This window comes from Zootoca vivipara, chromosome 2, assembly GCF_963506605.1.
Source record: "Zootoca vivipara chromosome 2, rZooViv1.1, whole genome shotgun sequence".
NCBI lineage: Eukaryota > Metazoa > Chordata > Lepidosauria > Squamata > Lacertidae > Zootoca > Zootoca vivipara.
In genome coordinates this window covers 24763822-24780193 of record NC_083277.1, presented here as the reverse complement: position 1 = coordinate 24780193, position 16372 = coordinate 24763822, and the positions used below count along the sequence as shown (strand labels likewise).

The 16372-nt window shown below is 45.3% G+C and overlaps 1 protein-coding gene across 2 annotated transcripts in view; it reads left to right on the top strand.

Annotated features, from left to right (window-relative positions):
* The window catches only part of PRICKLE2 (prickle planar cell polarity protein 2), a 197413-nt gene that overhangs the window by 100973 nt on the left and 80068 nt on the right, over positions 1 to 16372 (top strand). For both annotated transcript variants that reach the window (XM_060271301.1, XM_035106742.2), the window contains exon 2: positions 6973 to 7156. In XM_060271301.1, coding sequence (XP_060127284.1) covers positions 7025 to 7156 — 132 coding nt within the window. In that variant the 5' untranslated portion in view covers positions 6973 to 7024. The remainder of the gene's footprint in view (positions 1 to 6972; positions 7157 to 16372) is intronic.

The window sequence follows — 16372 nt, the reverse complement described above, 5'->3', positions numbered from 1 at the left end:
TGGCAGCAAATCTCCTTGGTAGCAAATGAATTGACTGAAGAATTATATTTGCAGGCCTCCCTTTCTCCCTCCTTCCTTCTCTCATGCACATAGACAGACAGACAGACACAAAGCAATGTCCTGTGTACGTGAACAAAATAAGCATTTGATTGACAAGAAGTGTTTATTTCTCCGAGGTCCCTTTGCTAAAGAAACGCTCCTTCTGAGCTAGGTGAGCCTTCAAGCCCCGTGGTCAGTATACAGAATAAACGTTTGCGTTTTCAGATCCTCAGGCTCCCTCCGCCTTTGGTGAGAAATGTGTGTTCAAGAATTCCATCCCATAACAAAGCCAAAGGGAATTCTTGGAAACGAGAGAGACGTTGAGAGAACAGCTTGGCTTTCTAGTTGTTACAGAAAATATAGATACTGTTTTCACTAACAACCCTGGAGTTCTCTGCCATTGGGGAAGGCCGGGAGAGCTGTGCTTTTTTTTTTAAAAAAAAAAGCACTGCACAGATAAAAGGCCTATTAATCAAAGAGCAAATATTGTTATAAGCTGTGCTTGAGTCTGGGCTTATCAAATTAATGGGTTCCCCCACCGCCACCCCTCTTATATTTTTGTAAGAGCATGCATCTCTCTCTCCCCGCCCCCCCACCTGCTCTGTGCTGTTTTTCTTTATATGGTAACGCTCTTGACATGCTAGCCAAGAATTGTGAGTTTTTCCAGACATGTACATTCTTCCTTCATGTGTTCCATTGGCTAAGTCCTATCTCTGCTGCATAGCATAACAGTAATTGCACTGTCAGCTGCTCTCTCTCTCTCTCTCTCTCTCTCTCTCTCTTTCTCTCTTTCTCTTTCTTTCTCTCTCTTTCTCTCTCTTTCTCTCTCTTTCTCTCTCTCTCTTGTGCTTTCCATTAGGAGGATGGAAGGACGGTTACAAACAATATTCTGTGTCATGGGCGTTCATGAATCCAGGGGTACAGTCCCAGTTTTGTTTATGGCAGAGATCTCAATCCATCCAACTAGTTTTGAAAATGTGGCCTTCACCTCTTCAGGGTTTTGTTTTTTTCATTTAAACCCCCCCCCCCAGCTCTTTTACTTCTTAGCTGAGCAAGGATTTGAACCCAGGCCTTTGCCAGCCAATGTCAAATGCGCTGTCCACTAGTTACACCTTTTTTTTTGCTCGCATTCCAGTGCGGGATTTTTCCACACAGCGAGAGAGAGGGATAAAAACAGTAGGAGTTTAAGCAGATTAAGGAAGCCCTGATCTCTCCTCGCCTCAGGAGCAGGTGAGAAGCTAATAAGGTTATTTTGAAATCACCTTTGGGCAGCGGGGCTTGGCTGGGTTATGACTAAACCGTTGGAGGAGTAGGCCTAGCTCAGATTAATCCCGTGGAGTCTCACTTTAAACAGGGGGAGATAAATCTAATTGACCAGATGTTTTGAGGTTCGCCTCCCTGTCAACCCACTTTGAAGCAGCTTCAGTTCTCTTGTGGGTTTGGATGCACCAGTTAAACAGGGCTCAGAGCAAACCAGCCTTCTACTTTGTAAATTTTGGGTCTGAAGGTGGGGAGGGAAATACTCCTCTGGTTTACAATGTGTCTACCGACAGTGAAGAGAACTGGAGGCTTTACATCTGCAGATGCTACCTCCTTGCCTCAGCTCCCTCTCCTTAATAAAGTGGTGATTTATGACAATACTGGCCCAATTTACAGGCTGCACCTTGCAGGACTGAAGAATGGAAACCATATGGGTGGTTTCTTTGTGCTTGAAACTGGGCCCAAGGGTCAAGGCAGATAGTGTACTTTCCACTCCGCTGCCTAACAGTCTCCCTGCCTGAGCAGCAGTGGGATCTGTGGTGATGTTGGAGACCTCAAGAACATCTGCCTCACCGTCAGCAGTGGCTCAGGATTTCCGTGGCTGCCAAGACAACAAGCTTTGAGGTTCTCCAGAAGTTCTCCACAGTTACTCCTTGATCACTGCAGATGGTGACAGCAGTCATGAAATTAAAAGACGCCTGCTTCTTGGGAGAAAAGCAATGACAAACCTAGACAGCATCTTAAAAAGCAGAGACATCACCTTGCCTACAAAGGTCCGTATAGTTAAAGCTATGGTTTTCCCAGTAGTGATGTATGGAAGTGAGAGCTGGACCATAAAGAAGGCTGATCGCCGAAGAATGGATGCTTTTGAATTATGGTGCTGGAGGAGACTCTTGAGAGTCCCATGGACTGCAAGAAGATCAAACCTATCCATTCTGAAGGAGATCAGCCCCGAGTGCTCACTGGAAGGACAGATCGTGAAGCTGAGGCTCCAATACTTTGGCCACCTCATGAGAAGAGAAGACTCCCTGGAAAAGACCCTGATGTTGGGAAAGACTGGGGGCACTAGGAGAAGGGGACGACAGAGGACAAGATGGTTGGACAGTGTTCTCGAAGCCACCAACGTGAGTTTGACCAAACTGCGGGAGGCAGTGCAAGACAGGAGTGCCTGGCGTGCTATGGTCCATGGCAGTGGTTCCCAACAGGTGGTCCGGGGACCCCCAGGGGTCCGCAAGCTATGCCAGAGGGGTCCGCAAGATGCTATTAGAATAAAAATATATTAAATATATTTTGTATGATAACAGATTTTTTGTTTTGGCCGCCTCCTGCATGAGCAGAGTCTAGCGCAAAACTAGAATTAGATAGAGGCAGTAGTTCTGCTGTATGCCATTAGATGGCACTTTACAAACACTACTGTTTTGCAAAGAGGCAGCGCGCGCATTCTACTAACGCTCACCTTCCCAAGATGCTTTGCGCGCGTCGGCTCCATTTGTGTGCTACTGTGCAGGTACCCTGTCTTCTCCATTCCCCTCCCTCCTCCCTGGCGTGCGCTGCCTCTTTGCAAAACAGTAGTGTTTGTAAACAAAGCAAGCATTTTCTTCCATGTGTTTCATGAAAAACAAATATAGGAATCGGCTCGACATGCAGTCAGATTTCAGAGTGAAAGTTTCAAGTTTGGAACCTAATATTTCAGAAATAATGGACTCAAAGGACAGATTTAACTCATCTCATTAAGAACTTAAAATTAAAACTAAGTGTATACTGATGGAGTACTCTGTTGTAACTGTAAAAAACGTATAAATATAAAATATAAAAAGACTCTTAATTTGGCTCTCACTTTTTAATTTTAGGATTAGGAATTAATGGGGGTCCTTGTCACAATAGCGGCTCGATGAGGGGTCCTCGATAAAATTTTGTTGGGAACCCCTGGTCCATGGGGTCACGAAGAGTCGGACACGACTAAACGACTAAACAACAACAACAACAACAACAATAATACTGGGGCATAAGAGAAAAGAGGAGATAAATGATTACAAGGGGAATAGATTTTACAGTTAGCTCCTGAGACAGACTTAGCAGGAGCAATGACAGCAGCTCCAGCGTTTAGCTTCAGGGCGCATGAGAAAGAGTCCATGGGACTCCCTTCCTCAGTGAGCCTACCTCCTCTCTGCAGCAGCTCTGGGGGCTCTGGTCAATGGGTCCTGCACTCGGCCCTCTCAGCAGATGCCTGACCCTGCTGGCCATTAACGTCAGGCCTGGACATGAGGCAAGAGAAGCTGAAATACTATGACCTCGCACAGGTAACACCTTATGGAGAGGTGTGTCCGTTGGCCAGTTCTTTTTCGTTGCATCCCATGGAGTGTTCTGTCAGCAAACAACTTCTTACCTGCCTCTTTCTGCATTTTGCTGATGCCATGGAAATTGCTGTAGCGTCGCACCAGGGTAGCAGGAGAAGGTGTGGATCACGCACACGAGACTTTTCTGCTCGCCAGCGTTGCCTCTCCTGCAAGCTGGAGGAGCAATTCTCCAAAATTGCCAAGGTCACTCACGTTACCCCGGCTGCCTGGGAAGTAGTTGAAGTAAAGAACATGATAACAGCCTGTTGGATCAAGCCAATGGGCCATCGTCCTGTTGTCACAGCGACCAACTAGATGGGAAGCCCCCCCCCAGCAGGACCCAAGTGGGCAGCGGTCTCCCCACTTGCAACTACTGTAATGTCAGAAAAGGCCCAGAGATCACTGCAGTATTTCCTGGTTCTGATGACGTGGGTGGCATTTGCTGAACATAATACATCCACTTACCTTGCTTGGCTTTTCTCTGGGAAAAGAGAAATTTGCTGTTTGTTTTCTTTTCCACTTTGCCTCCTGGTACCGCAGTTTATTTTATGACTTCCCTAAGCTTTAAATATTTCTGCTGCTCGCTGACATATTCTGCAGGGATCCATGTGATTAATAATCCTGGGAATGACGGTTAGTGAAATAGCACTAAGTTCCATGAGAATACCCATTTTTCAAACACTAAGCCTCTGATCCTCTAACCACCAACTTTCTTGAATAGTTGGCACTGGATTTGATGGGGCTGCTCCAGAGCCGGTGCTGGCTTGAAGGATGATGAACGCATGCGGAGCTTAATAAATTGTCAGGCATGTTGAGTTGCTCATATCCTAAACAGAGATGGAGATGGCTGCTGAATCCATTGCTGTAGCGAAAAGTATAGGGCCTTCATACAGTAGCTGATTAATTAAAGTATTCATATGAAATTGTGCTCTGATTGTTTTTTGAGGGTAACAGCCAGAGGCTGCGCCGAGGCGCTTTGACTAGCTAGATGCAAACCAGACACCCAGCTTGTATTTGCATCTGTGCGTATTTCAAATCCGATGAAAAGCAGGAAATGGGAAAACTTGGCAACTCTCCCTGGTTTGGCTTAGCAGAGCCTTTTGGCTTGGTGCATATTTGTGCTCCGTGGGTTGCAGGGAAGTTTAGGTTCATGTGCATCGGGGGTTAGTTTATTCTGGGGCCATGCGAAGCGACGGGTAAAATGAATTAAGAAAGTTTGCTGGGCGGGTTCACAGGAGAAGCAGAAGTTGTGCAGCCTTCTGGAGGGGGGGCAGTGCTCTACTGGTCCAGTTATAGGTGCTGAGGGAAGCAGGGTGCCTTAGAAGCCCCCACTCCATTCCAGTCCTAAATGTACCAAGGCTCCCCCGGAGCTCAGTGGTCAAGGGAAGTCTACACATGCTCAGAAACACTCTCATGCAAAAATATGCTCTGTTGCTCTGGTGTGGAAGTGGCTGTGGAACAGTAGTTTCTAGGGCTATATGTTTAATTGGGTGATCGATGAGATTAACATCACAATCTTATACACACTTCCCCGGGAGTAATCTCAGTAGGGTTTACTTCAGGGGATACATCCCCTGCTATAGATTAAAAACTGACTATAATTGTACCCCAATTAACCCAGACATCATCTTTTTAAAAATTGTTTTCATTACAGGCACTTTACTGTCACATTAAGTTGAGAATGCTCCTTTATATTCTAAAGGTTTCCCACCTTGAGTTTTGAGTAAACGTGATCCACCTGGAGCAGGAACCAGCAAGCCACTCCAGTATCCCCGCCAAGAAAACTCCATGGACAAAAACTATTGTTTTACTCATGTGCAAATTCAACAAATTCACGAAAATTGACTTCTTTTATTGCATGATGGGCAGCCTTAGTTTTTTGTCCTATCATGTTCTGCCTTTACAGAACAGGTCTGCAAAGCATTGCAGAAGAAGGTGTGAGATTCTCCTCCAGAATATTCTAAGGGGAATTAACTGCAAGAGTTTAAAGAGGTGCATATTGACCTTCCAAAGGTCTATCATTCTGCTGGGTCCCTTTCATAGAATCGTAGAGTTGGAAGAGTCCCGAGGGTCATCTAGTCCAACCCTCTGCAATGCAGCAACCTCAACTTTGCCCAGTCCCAGGTTCAATTGAAGCTTTGTTTGTGTCAGAGATAGGCCCTAGCATTTATTGACAGTGCACAAGCTCAAATGCGTAAGCATATGAAGCCGCGAGCAGACTGAAGTGACCCTGAGCGTATGCCAACTGCATCTCCTTTGTTGCCAAGTTACACAGCCAGGAGAGAGACTGCCAGTCAGAGTAGACAATACTGAGGTACATGGACCGATGGTTTGTCTCAGCATAAGGCAGCTTCCTTGGTTCCTGTGAGTAGCCATATCTGTCAGCCAAATGGGCTTCTGGAAGGATGTACATATGTTTGTATGTTAGTGAAACAGCAGAAGTGTGACAGACATAGTCAGCTCAATGAGCCATGCAGACAAGCGCTGCAAGGAAATCCTTGTTATCCCAGGGAAATGTTTTTTCTTCTGCTTGAAGCACCTTAGCTGGTGATGGAGATTCACAGCCTCCCATATGCCGAGAGTATTTGCTGACTCCGAGCTACAGCCCTTCTCCTTGTAAAGCAGACTTCATGGCGATCGTATATCAAGGCAGCAGTTGCCAGCGTGTGACTTCCATCGCTCCACCCCCCCCCCTCCTCATTTGACACCACCATATTTATAATCTCCTGTCATTGTAATGGAATTTGCCTCGCTAAGCTTTTCTGTTTACACTGACGTTCAGCATACTGTATGTGTTAGTCCTTTGGCTTGTGGATTTGGACATGCTGATGATCTGGCCTTGTGCGTGTATTTATGGGCGCTGTCAAAGGAGAGGAAAGTGAAGAGGTGTATCCCAGATCATCTATCAAATGCGTTTGACCCTTAAATCCCCCAAGGCCGGCTCAGCGTGGGTGGTCCAGTGTTCATTGTTTTCCCCCACCCACACCCTGCACACCCACGCCCCGAAACGAAGGAATCATGTAGGGATTGAAAACGGCTTTGGGGTGCATTGGCATTTTGTCAAGGACAGGTTGCTGTTCACATTTGGAGAGCGTACTTCACTCATCTTGTTTAAGCTTATTATAGACAGCTGCTTTATCCAGGCCCGGGGGGGGGAGTAGGGAGAACAAAAAAAAATGAATAGGAGTAATTAAGGCTACCCCTCCTAGAATCCATGGCCTTACGCTAGGCAAAATGAGCTTGCAAAAGGGTTTTCCAACTTCTGTTGATGGGCATAAATCCTTACAGCAGAGGCTGACCTTTCATCTCTTTGCTTTTTCCTCCCCTTCCCTTCCAGGAAGATTTGCCGGCACTGCAAGTGTCCCCAGGCAGAGCACTTTGAAAGAGTGATGCCTTTGGAAATGGAGAAGACCGTCACCAAGCTGATGTTTGACTTCCAGCGGAATTCGACTTCGGATGATGACTCAGGTTGTGCCTTGGAAGAATATGCTTGGGTTCCTCCAGGGCTGAAGCCGGAACAGGTACGCGTCATTGCTGCTCGTAGCTGAAAGTACATGGTGCAGGCAAGTGATAAGGTCCTGCCAGTCATAATGGTTTTACCTGTGACTATCTAAAAATATAGGGACCCAGGTGGCGCCGTGGGTTAAACCACTGAGCCTAGGGCTTGCTGATCAGAAGGTCGGCGGTTCGAATCCCTGTGACGGGGTGAGCTCCCGTTGCTCGGTCCCAGCTCCTGCCAACCTAGCAGTTCGAAAGCATGTCAAAATGCAAGTAGATAAATAGGAACCGCTACAGCGGGAAGGTAAACGGCGTTTCCATGTGCTGCTCTGGTTTGCCAGAAGCGGCTTTGTCATGCTGGCCACATGACCTGGAAGCTATACGCCGGCTCCCTCGGCCAATAATGCGAGATGAGCGCGCAACCCCAGAGTCGGTCACGACTGGACCTAATGGTCAGGGGTCCCTTTACCTTTATCTAAAAAGAAACAAGGTGGAGGGCGCTGTCAGAGGAAGTCCTTGAAATCCCTTCATTGCAACCATCGTGCAAATGCTCTGGGCAGGCAAGAATATATTCCTCATACGCATAGCCAAAACGCTGGCGCCATCTCCCACAATTGCATCACACTTCCTCTAAATAACGCTGCAAAAGATTGTGATTTGTTGCTGATTCACTTCTTGCTGTTGGGCCATTTGCTTAGTGCTGATGGATACAGCTGTGTGTTTACGAAGATGCTCTCTCATCTATGGGAGGTCCTTGGTCGTATGAACACTATTTTTTTTATATAGATATAAAACAATGACAGTTTTGCTAGTCATCGAGGCACTTAAAACAGCTGTAGCGCAGGTGTGGATAGTGAGTGTTGAGCACATGGTAGTCATTTCGACGGAGCTTCCTAGATGAGCTTGTTGGCTATACTCGATTGGTTGCAGCTGAACCAGGCTTGTTCCAGGAAACAGCACAGTTATGACCGAACGGCCCCCTGAACCACCTGTGGTGACCTAAGATGGAGGAGTGAAGGAGAAGGTTTGGATTGATTAATACGATTTTTTAAGAATTCTTAAAAGGGGCTCTGAAGGAGGCTGACATTTAAGACCATGCAGAATATATCCATAAAACAGCGCTCCAGATAAAGTCACTAGCAGCAGAGCTAAGAAGAAAAGCAAATGCTGAGCCAGTATGGGATAGTGCAGGGGGTAGACAACATGGCGTCCTCCACGTTTTACAGATTGCAGCTCCCATCAGCTCCAGCAAGCATGGCCAATGGTCATGCCTGGAGGCGGTTGGAGGATGGATGGCGGCTAACAGATTGAGGTTGAATCCTGACAAGACAGAAGTACTGTTTGTGGGGGACAGGAGGCGGGCAGGTGTGGAGAATTCCCTGGTTCTGAATGTGGTAACTGTGCCCCTGAAGGACCAGGTGCGCAGCCTGGGAGTCATTTTGGACTCACAGCTGTCCATGGAGCCACAGGTCAATTCTGTGTCCAGGGCAGCTGTCTATCAGCTCCATCTGGTACGCAGGCTGAGACCCTACCTGCCTGTGGACTGTCTCGCTAGAGGGGTGCATGCTCTAGTTATCTCCCTGCAATGCGCTCTACGTGGGGCTACCTTTGAAGGTGACCCGGAAACTACAACTAATCCAGAATGCAGCAGCTAGACTGGTGACTGGGAGCTAGACTGGTGACTGACCACATAACACCGGTCTTGAAAGATCTACATTGGCTCCCAGTACGTTTCCGAGCACAATTCAAAGTGTTGGTGCTAACCTTTAAAGCCCTAAATGGCCTCGGTCCAGTATACCTGAAGGAGCGTCTCCACCTCCATCATTCTGCCCGGACACTGAGGTCCAGCACCGAGGGCCTTCTGGCGGTTCCCTCGTTGCGAGAAGCCAAGTTGCAGGGAACTAGGCAGAGGGCCTTCTCGGTGGTGGCGCCTGCCCTGTGGAACGCCCTACCAACAGATGTCAAAGAGGAAAACAACTACCAGGCTTTTAGAAGACATCTGAAGGCAGCCCTGTTCAGGGAGGCTTTTAATGTTTAATAGATTATTGTGTTTTATTTTTCTGTTGGAAGCCGCCCAGAGTGGCTGGGGAAACCCAGTCAGATGGGCGGGGTATAAATAATAAATTATTATTATTATTATTATTATTATTATTATTATTATTATTATTATTATTATTATTATTGGAACTGTAAGCCAACAAGATCTGGAGGGGCAGGGGCTAGAACGCTGAGCTTAGGCTGAAAAGATCCAGATTCAAATATCCCTTCAGCCACTGGGTTTTCTTCAACCAGTTGCATCCACTTAGCCAATTGAACGAGGAAGCATATATGCCCACTGTTTAGCCCCTTGAAGATAGGAAGCAACTTCAGAGCCTCTGCCAAAGTGGCTGGCTAACTGCGAGTGAGGCTACTCGGGAGGAAAGGGAAGTGCATGGAAACACCTTTGTGGATCAGGACCTAACCGAGAGCCTCCAGCTCCTCGTCCTCCTATACAAGCACCCAGTCTGAGCTGCTTCATTCTTGAATCCGCAGATCTCCTTCAAGCTGCAGCCTGCTTGACTTGGGGAAATGGACAAAGGCTATGTTAATTGGTGAAGGATGACCCACGGCTCAAATTAAGCACTCCACATTGACATTCCAAAGAGGGTCAAGGTCAGGGTCAACCCTGATTGCTAGCGTATGGTTCATCACACCAGCTCCTCAGGCAGGATTGTGAAAAGGCTACCATTACTCTCTTGCAGTAGGATGCTGTTAAGAAGCTGAGCAGGTCTTTCCTCGTGGTAGTGCAGGGCATGTGCACTAGGAGGATAATAGCAATGGTATAAACCTGTCAGAAGATTATTAATTGTACAGCGCATGGCATTTGAAGGGAAAGGAAGTGTCTGGTGCTCTTGCGATTTGAGAGAGCATGTCTCCCGTACCCCTGAAAAATCAAACTTCTTCTTCTTGTGCTGTTTCAGATTTGCTGAAAAAAGTGTTCCAGTGCCTAAAGCGAGCGTTTTCTTTTGCCAGTCAGGGACATTAATAAGATGGATATACCAAGGCACGCTGCCAGTGTAAAACATTTACATGTTTCTATTACTTACACTTTGCTTGATTCATTCAGCCTTTCCCATGATCATTTTACACTTGAAACCCGGAGCTTAATTTGCCAAGGACATTGCAAATGTGGCTAGCTGGGATAATTGCTATGGTAATCGTTTTCAAATCATCCAAAGGAGGCCAAAAGCCTTCCTTCTCATTGCTATAATGTGTTCTTTGAACTTGAACCTGATGCTTTCCTCTTGGCTTGGTCCAAGAACTGTCCTGCAGTCCCTGAAATGTTTTGGCACTCCCTTTCCTGTAGGTTGTAAATACTATCTGATTGGAAAAGTTCGAGCTTTTCTTTTTCTTTCCCTCTCTTCCCCCGCTTTTTTCTGCAAACTCTATAGTGTTGTGCTGTGAAGATCTTGGCTCCTTAATGTTGCAGTTATCCTAAGCTGGATCTTATAAATTCAAAGGTAGTGAGGACCTCTGCCAATCTTAACAAATTATATATGTTCTCCTGTGAATGACTGGGAAAAGGGGGCTACAATTTAGAGGGGCTGCAATTTAGAAGAGTGCAATCTTTGCTGCTTTCCCTCAAGTATTGCCTTCTCAGAAGGCGTCTGCCTCCATCCCGAGCCTTCAAATGCTTTTAACGCTCCTTTAGTGAAATCCTCAGTGCGAATGTCTTGACATTACAGAGCCTTTTAAAAGGGGGAAATGAAAGAAGAACACAGCAAATGGGCTGCCAGCGCTTCTGTCCTTGTTGTGTCTTAGTAATTTGAAGGCCCAGAACTTTGACGTAGTCTGTGAATTGAAGGCATGAGAACAGCAAATGAAGCTGCATTATAGCTGCTTAGCAACATACTCTCTGCCTGTAGGTGCTTAGCAACAGGTGATCTTTCGTTCCTGGTGTACAGGCGCTAGATTCCTACATATGAACAGGATTTAATGGTCTAAATGAGGAGTTGGGTAGCGTAGGGCATCAATATTCGCCGTTTCCACCTTCTGCAAGGTCTGGAGAGGCTCTTGCATGTGATACAAAGGCATGCCACTTAGGATCAAAGTGTCTCAAACCCTGAACCAATAGGGTTTTTGCAGAACCACATGTAGGAAGACCATTTGGGAGGAAGGGTGGGATATATATTCTAGTAATAAGTAGTAGTAGTAGTCTTCCACAGTCTCCTGAGACAGACAGATTTCCCTCTCCATTTGCTAGCTGGACTGGTGCCTGGGCTTGGTTGTGGGCTGGATGGGGGCCAATAAACTGGCACTCAATCCTGGCAAAATTCGTCTAGCGAATCCCATAGGAATGCATTGAAATTTTTTTGAAATTTTTTTTTGCCCATAGGAATGCATTAACTGAATTTCAATGCATTCCTATGGGAAACTGTGATTCGCTAGACGAATTTTTCATAAAACGAATTTGTCTAGCGAGGCAACCTCTGCTCGAAAAATCCTTTCGTTAAGCGGAAATTTCGTTAAGCAGGTCATTCGTTAAGCGAGGCACCACTGTAGTTCTATGAGGTAGTCCAATAGCTAGCACCCTTGCTAACTTTAATCAGAGCTAGAGATCTGAAGCCAACTATTTGTTCTTCCCCAGGCCACAGCCCCTCTCGACAGGACACATTAGCCCTGTTTGGCACCCCATCGTTTTTGACTGGGCAGAAATGTGTCCTTAAACTCTGATAATGCCTCTTGAGTGTCCAGATGGAGAGACGTGGGCAACTGTGTTCTACAACCTACTCATTTGTCCTCTCGGGGGTCAGGCTGCACAATTTTCAGTCTCATTTCCAGTGCACCTTTCTGTATCTTTTTTTTTTATTTCCAGCCACACACAACTTCTCAGTCTTATTCCCCGTGTGAAATTCACCAAATCTGTGACTCTTGTTGATTCTTCCACACAGTAGTTAGATTGTCCATGAATATATATCTCATAACGTCACACAGCCCCTGGCTAAGGGAAACTTAACAGGCAACAAGCAACACATTTTAATACTGATTTAATTTCGACTGCAGAAATAGATGGGGAAAGGGATTTCACAGCTTATAAAGACGCAAGAGATAAGACAGAATTTTGATTTCCTCTTAGAGGAAACTGCATGAATAGAACCAGATCTCCAGCTGATGTAAATAACCCTAGTTTGATGCTTCGCTGGAGCTGCATTGATTTATTCCAGCTGAACATCTGGTTCATAATATATGGCCAAGCACTACGGGCCTCTTCGTTGCTGTGCTGTTAAATTTCATAGGGTTCTTGAGAATTCATAGTATGGTGGGTGTACGTGGTAGAACCTTCATGGACTGAGCTGGAGGAACCCTGGTTATCTGGCTTCTACACTTTCTCCCTTGCCTGTCCCAAGAAGAAATACAAATTTATCCAGTACTGTATTTCTCTTAGATTGGTTTAAATGGCAGTATAAACCAGCTTGCACAGGAACCAGTACCACTGGTGCATCTATCTCAGTGTTTCCCAACCAGTGTGCCTCCAGATGTTTTGGGACTACAACTCCCATCATCCCTAGCTAGCAAGACCAGTGGTCAGGAATGATGGGAGTTGTAGTCCCAAAACATCTGGAGGCACACTGGTTGGGAAACACTGATCTATCTCAGTATTGTGTACACCAGCTTCCGCCAGCCGCGTTCCTTGCAGGTGTTTTGGGATAGAATTCCCATCAGCCATGTTGGCTGGGGCTGACCAGAGTTGTAATCTCTGGAGAGCAGCAGGCTGGAGAAGGCTAGTCTATGCTGACTGGCATTAGCACTCTTAAACACAACTCTCCAACTAACAAAGAGCTGGGGAAGGTCTCCTGCCAACCTTCTGCCGCCTAGTACAGAGTCTCTGCTAATGGCACATATCCCCACCTTCATTTGCTTAGCGACTGGGCCATTCTCAGCAATTGAATCCCTGTTGCATCAGAAGTCATGGGATTTGGTGAAATTCTAACCTGGCTCCAGGAATTTAGGGGAGTCTTGCGCCCCCCCAACATACAACAATATAAAGACTTCCCTGAAGATAGAAGCATAGCATATCAAGGAGGATACATTAATATTTCTCCCTGATATCTAGTGTCTTGTGTGCATTTCTCCCTGATATCTAGTGTCTTTTCCTACATGGAGGAGCACTTCAGGAATGGACAGAAAGTTGAATAGTTTTTTATATTTTCAGGTTTTGTTCAATGACTCTTTCTCATGCAGAGGGCATAAATCCATGCTTGGCACAAAGTAAACAGGCCGGAGCAGGAATTTAGTCTTATTATGCCTATTCATCAAAAGGGTAGGAAAGCTGACCTCCCCACCCCTCAAATTATAGACTACATTCAAATTAAGGATTTCTAAAACTGCATGCAGTTTTAAACTTTTCATGTGGCAAGGATGACCATTGGATGGACCCAGCAATTAAAACATTTGCAAGCAAATTGTGGAGCCCGAACATTTCGAATGCGATTGAAGTTAATACAGAAGTAGTTCTTCAGAACCATTTTGTGTCTTCTAGAAAACCCAGGATAAAATATTATAACTTGGGGTTCCTCCATGGAGATGCTAGAGGATACTTTCCCAAAAATACCTGCCTAAACAGTCAACTTCCCAAGGTTAGAATAAATAAGATGAAATTTATTTTTAAAATCTGTGGGTAAAAAAAACAAAACAAAACTGGATTACCGCCCCCCCCCCCAAAAAAAGTTTGACAAGGATGAAAATTGAACAATGCAGATCCCCGAAAGGATATGATATCTATTTCCAACACTCAGATCTTCTTATGGTATTGTTGACCATATGAAAAAAATACAAGTTCTTACATTTTATTATCAGTTCACCCTTAGTGAGTTTGGGCCTCAATATTATTCATGCTGGGGCATGGATTCAGTTTTAAGAGGTACTGAGCATAGGCTTTGATCTATTTGCTTGTATAACATTGGCACTCAGGGGCATACCCAGGATCAAAACTGGGGGGGGGGGCAAGCCATGGTCAACTAAAATACTGATCAACTAGTGGCTCAGTATAGTGACACGGAACTTGGTGTGGTAAACAACTGATTATTCGCCATCACCCTACCTAATTTTGTTTCATTTCATCACTTTATAACCATTTAATTATTATTATTTTGCTTCGGGGGGGCAGCTGCCCCCCTGCCCTATGCTGGGTACGCCCATGTTGGCACTACAAGTTATTTGAATAAACACCAGATACCGGTATAAGTGAAATGTAACAGGGAGATCTAATTGAAAATTTAAAGATCAATGTTTAGGGGAAAACATTTTTAATTATTATCCACCCCTGCAGCAAGGCATTTAGCTGAAAGCCTGGTCATTCTGCAAGGTGTTCCCACCCTTGACTCCCCAGGGCTATTAGATAAAGGAGTTATTGATACAGGTGACTTCTTCTATTCAGCGCTCCACTTATGCACATGCAAGTTTTATTGTGCCAGTTCCTCTCCTCAACCTGTTGGGGGTTAGCCAGGAAGTTTGACATGCTTAAATCACATTGAAATAAATGGGATGCTATAGTTTAAGACTTACTCGGGTCCCGTGGATTCCAAGAGGACTAAAGCAGCTTTAAATATCTCATTATGTGGAATTAAGCAGTATTGATTTCAGTGGAGCTTACTTCTCAATGCCCTACATGGGTCTTTGCTGCCAAATTTCTTATCTATACGCAGGATCAAAGTGTTAATTCAGGCTTTGCCAACATGGAGCTGATGGGAGTTGTATTCCAAAACATCTGGAGGGCAAAGGCTGAGCTAATGAGCATCCAAAACCTATGCCACTAACATAGCATTTTTAGCCACCGGGTATCTTGTCCTTTGCTTTATAGTTTGGGGCTAAAAATCAAATGAAAGTTTGGTTTCCATCACCAGAGGCAAAGGATTATAAGCACACCTTCTTGTTCCTTAATTATAATATGGATTAATGTGGTTTTCAAACAGCAACAAACGTACAGAGGTTCTGATTGAGGGATGTTTATACTGATAAAATCAGTTGTTTATACTGATTACATCTGCCTGTGTGATCCCTTGTCTGCCAGTCACTTTCCTGGAAATCCTGTTTAGACAGTCTGGCTGTTTGTGATCAATCACCTATGCTATTTTCTCTTTTGTTTATTGTAAATAGTGATTTAGAGAGTGAGCCCCCTGAGCAGTGATGTACTGGTTTTTCTTTTCCTAAACCTTTCCTCAATGTTTTTGTGCATCTTTGGTGCTCCGCGCAAATTAAGCACTATAAAACAGGAGAGAGCCATTCTTCATAGAAACATAGAGTTGGAAGAGACCACAAGGGCCATCCAGTCCATCCCCCTGCCAAGCAGGAAACACCATCAAAGCATTCTTGACATATGGCTGTCAAGCCTCTGCTTAAAGACCTCCAAAGAAGGAGACTCCACAAACACTCCTTGGTAGCAAATTCCACTGCTGAACAACTCTTACTGTCAGGAAGTTCCTCCTAATGTGGTCAGACCACACCTGGAGTATTGTGTCCAGTTCTGGGTACCACAGTTCAAGAAGGATACTGACAAGCTGGAACGAGTCCAGAAGAGGGCAACCAAAATGGTCAAAGGCCTGGACACAATGCCTTATGAGGAACAGCTTAGGGAGCTGGGTATGTTTAGCCTGGAGAAGAGAAGGTTAAGGGGTGATATGATAGCCATGTTCAAATATATAAAAGGATTTCATATAGAGGAGGGAGAAAGGTTGTTTTCTGCTGCTCCAGAGAAGCGGACACGGAGCAATGGATTCAAACTTCAAGAAAGAAGATTCCACCTAAACATTAGGAAGAACTTCCTGACAGTAAGAGCTGTTCGACAGTGGAATTTGCTGCCAAGGCGTGTGGTGGAGTCTCCTTCTTTGGAGGTCTTTAAGCAGAGGCTTGACAGGCATATGTCAAGAATGCTTTGATGGTGTTTCCTGCTTGGCAGGGGGTTGGATTGGATGGCCCTTGTGGTCTCTTCCAACTCTCTGATTCTACTTCTCCCGATACATGGTGAGTCAATCGTGAAGCAGAACCTCAACCCAGACTGAAGCGGCTCCAGATAATAAGTGTGTCATCCAGGAATACTTGCAGTTGCCAGCCCCTCTTAGGGTGATGATCGCATTCTCTCAAATTTTGTTTTAGGCGTCAATTATAATCCGGATGAACGGTTGCTGACAGCCCTCTCAATTTGCCCCTCTTGCAGAGAACATATATATATATATATATTTTAAACATACTTTTTATTAATT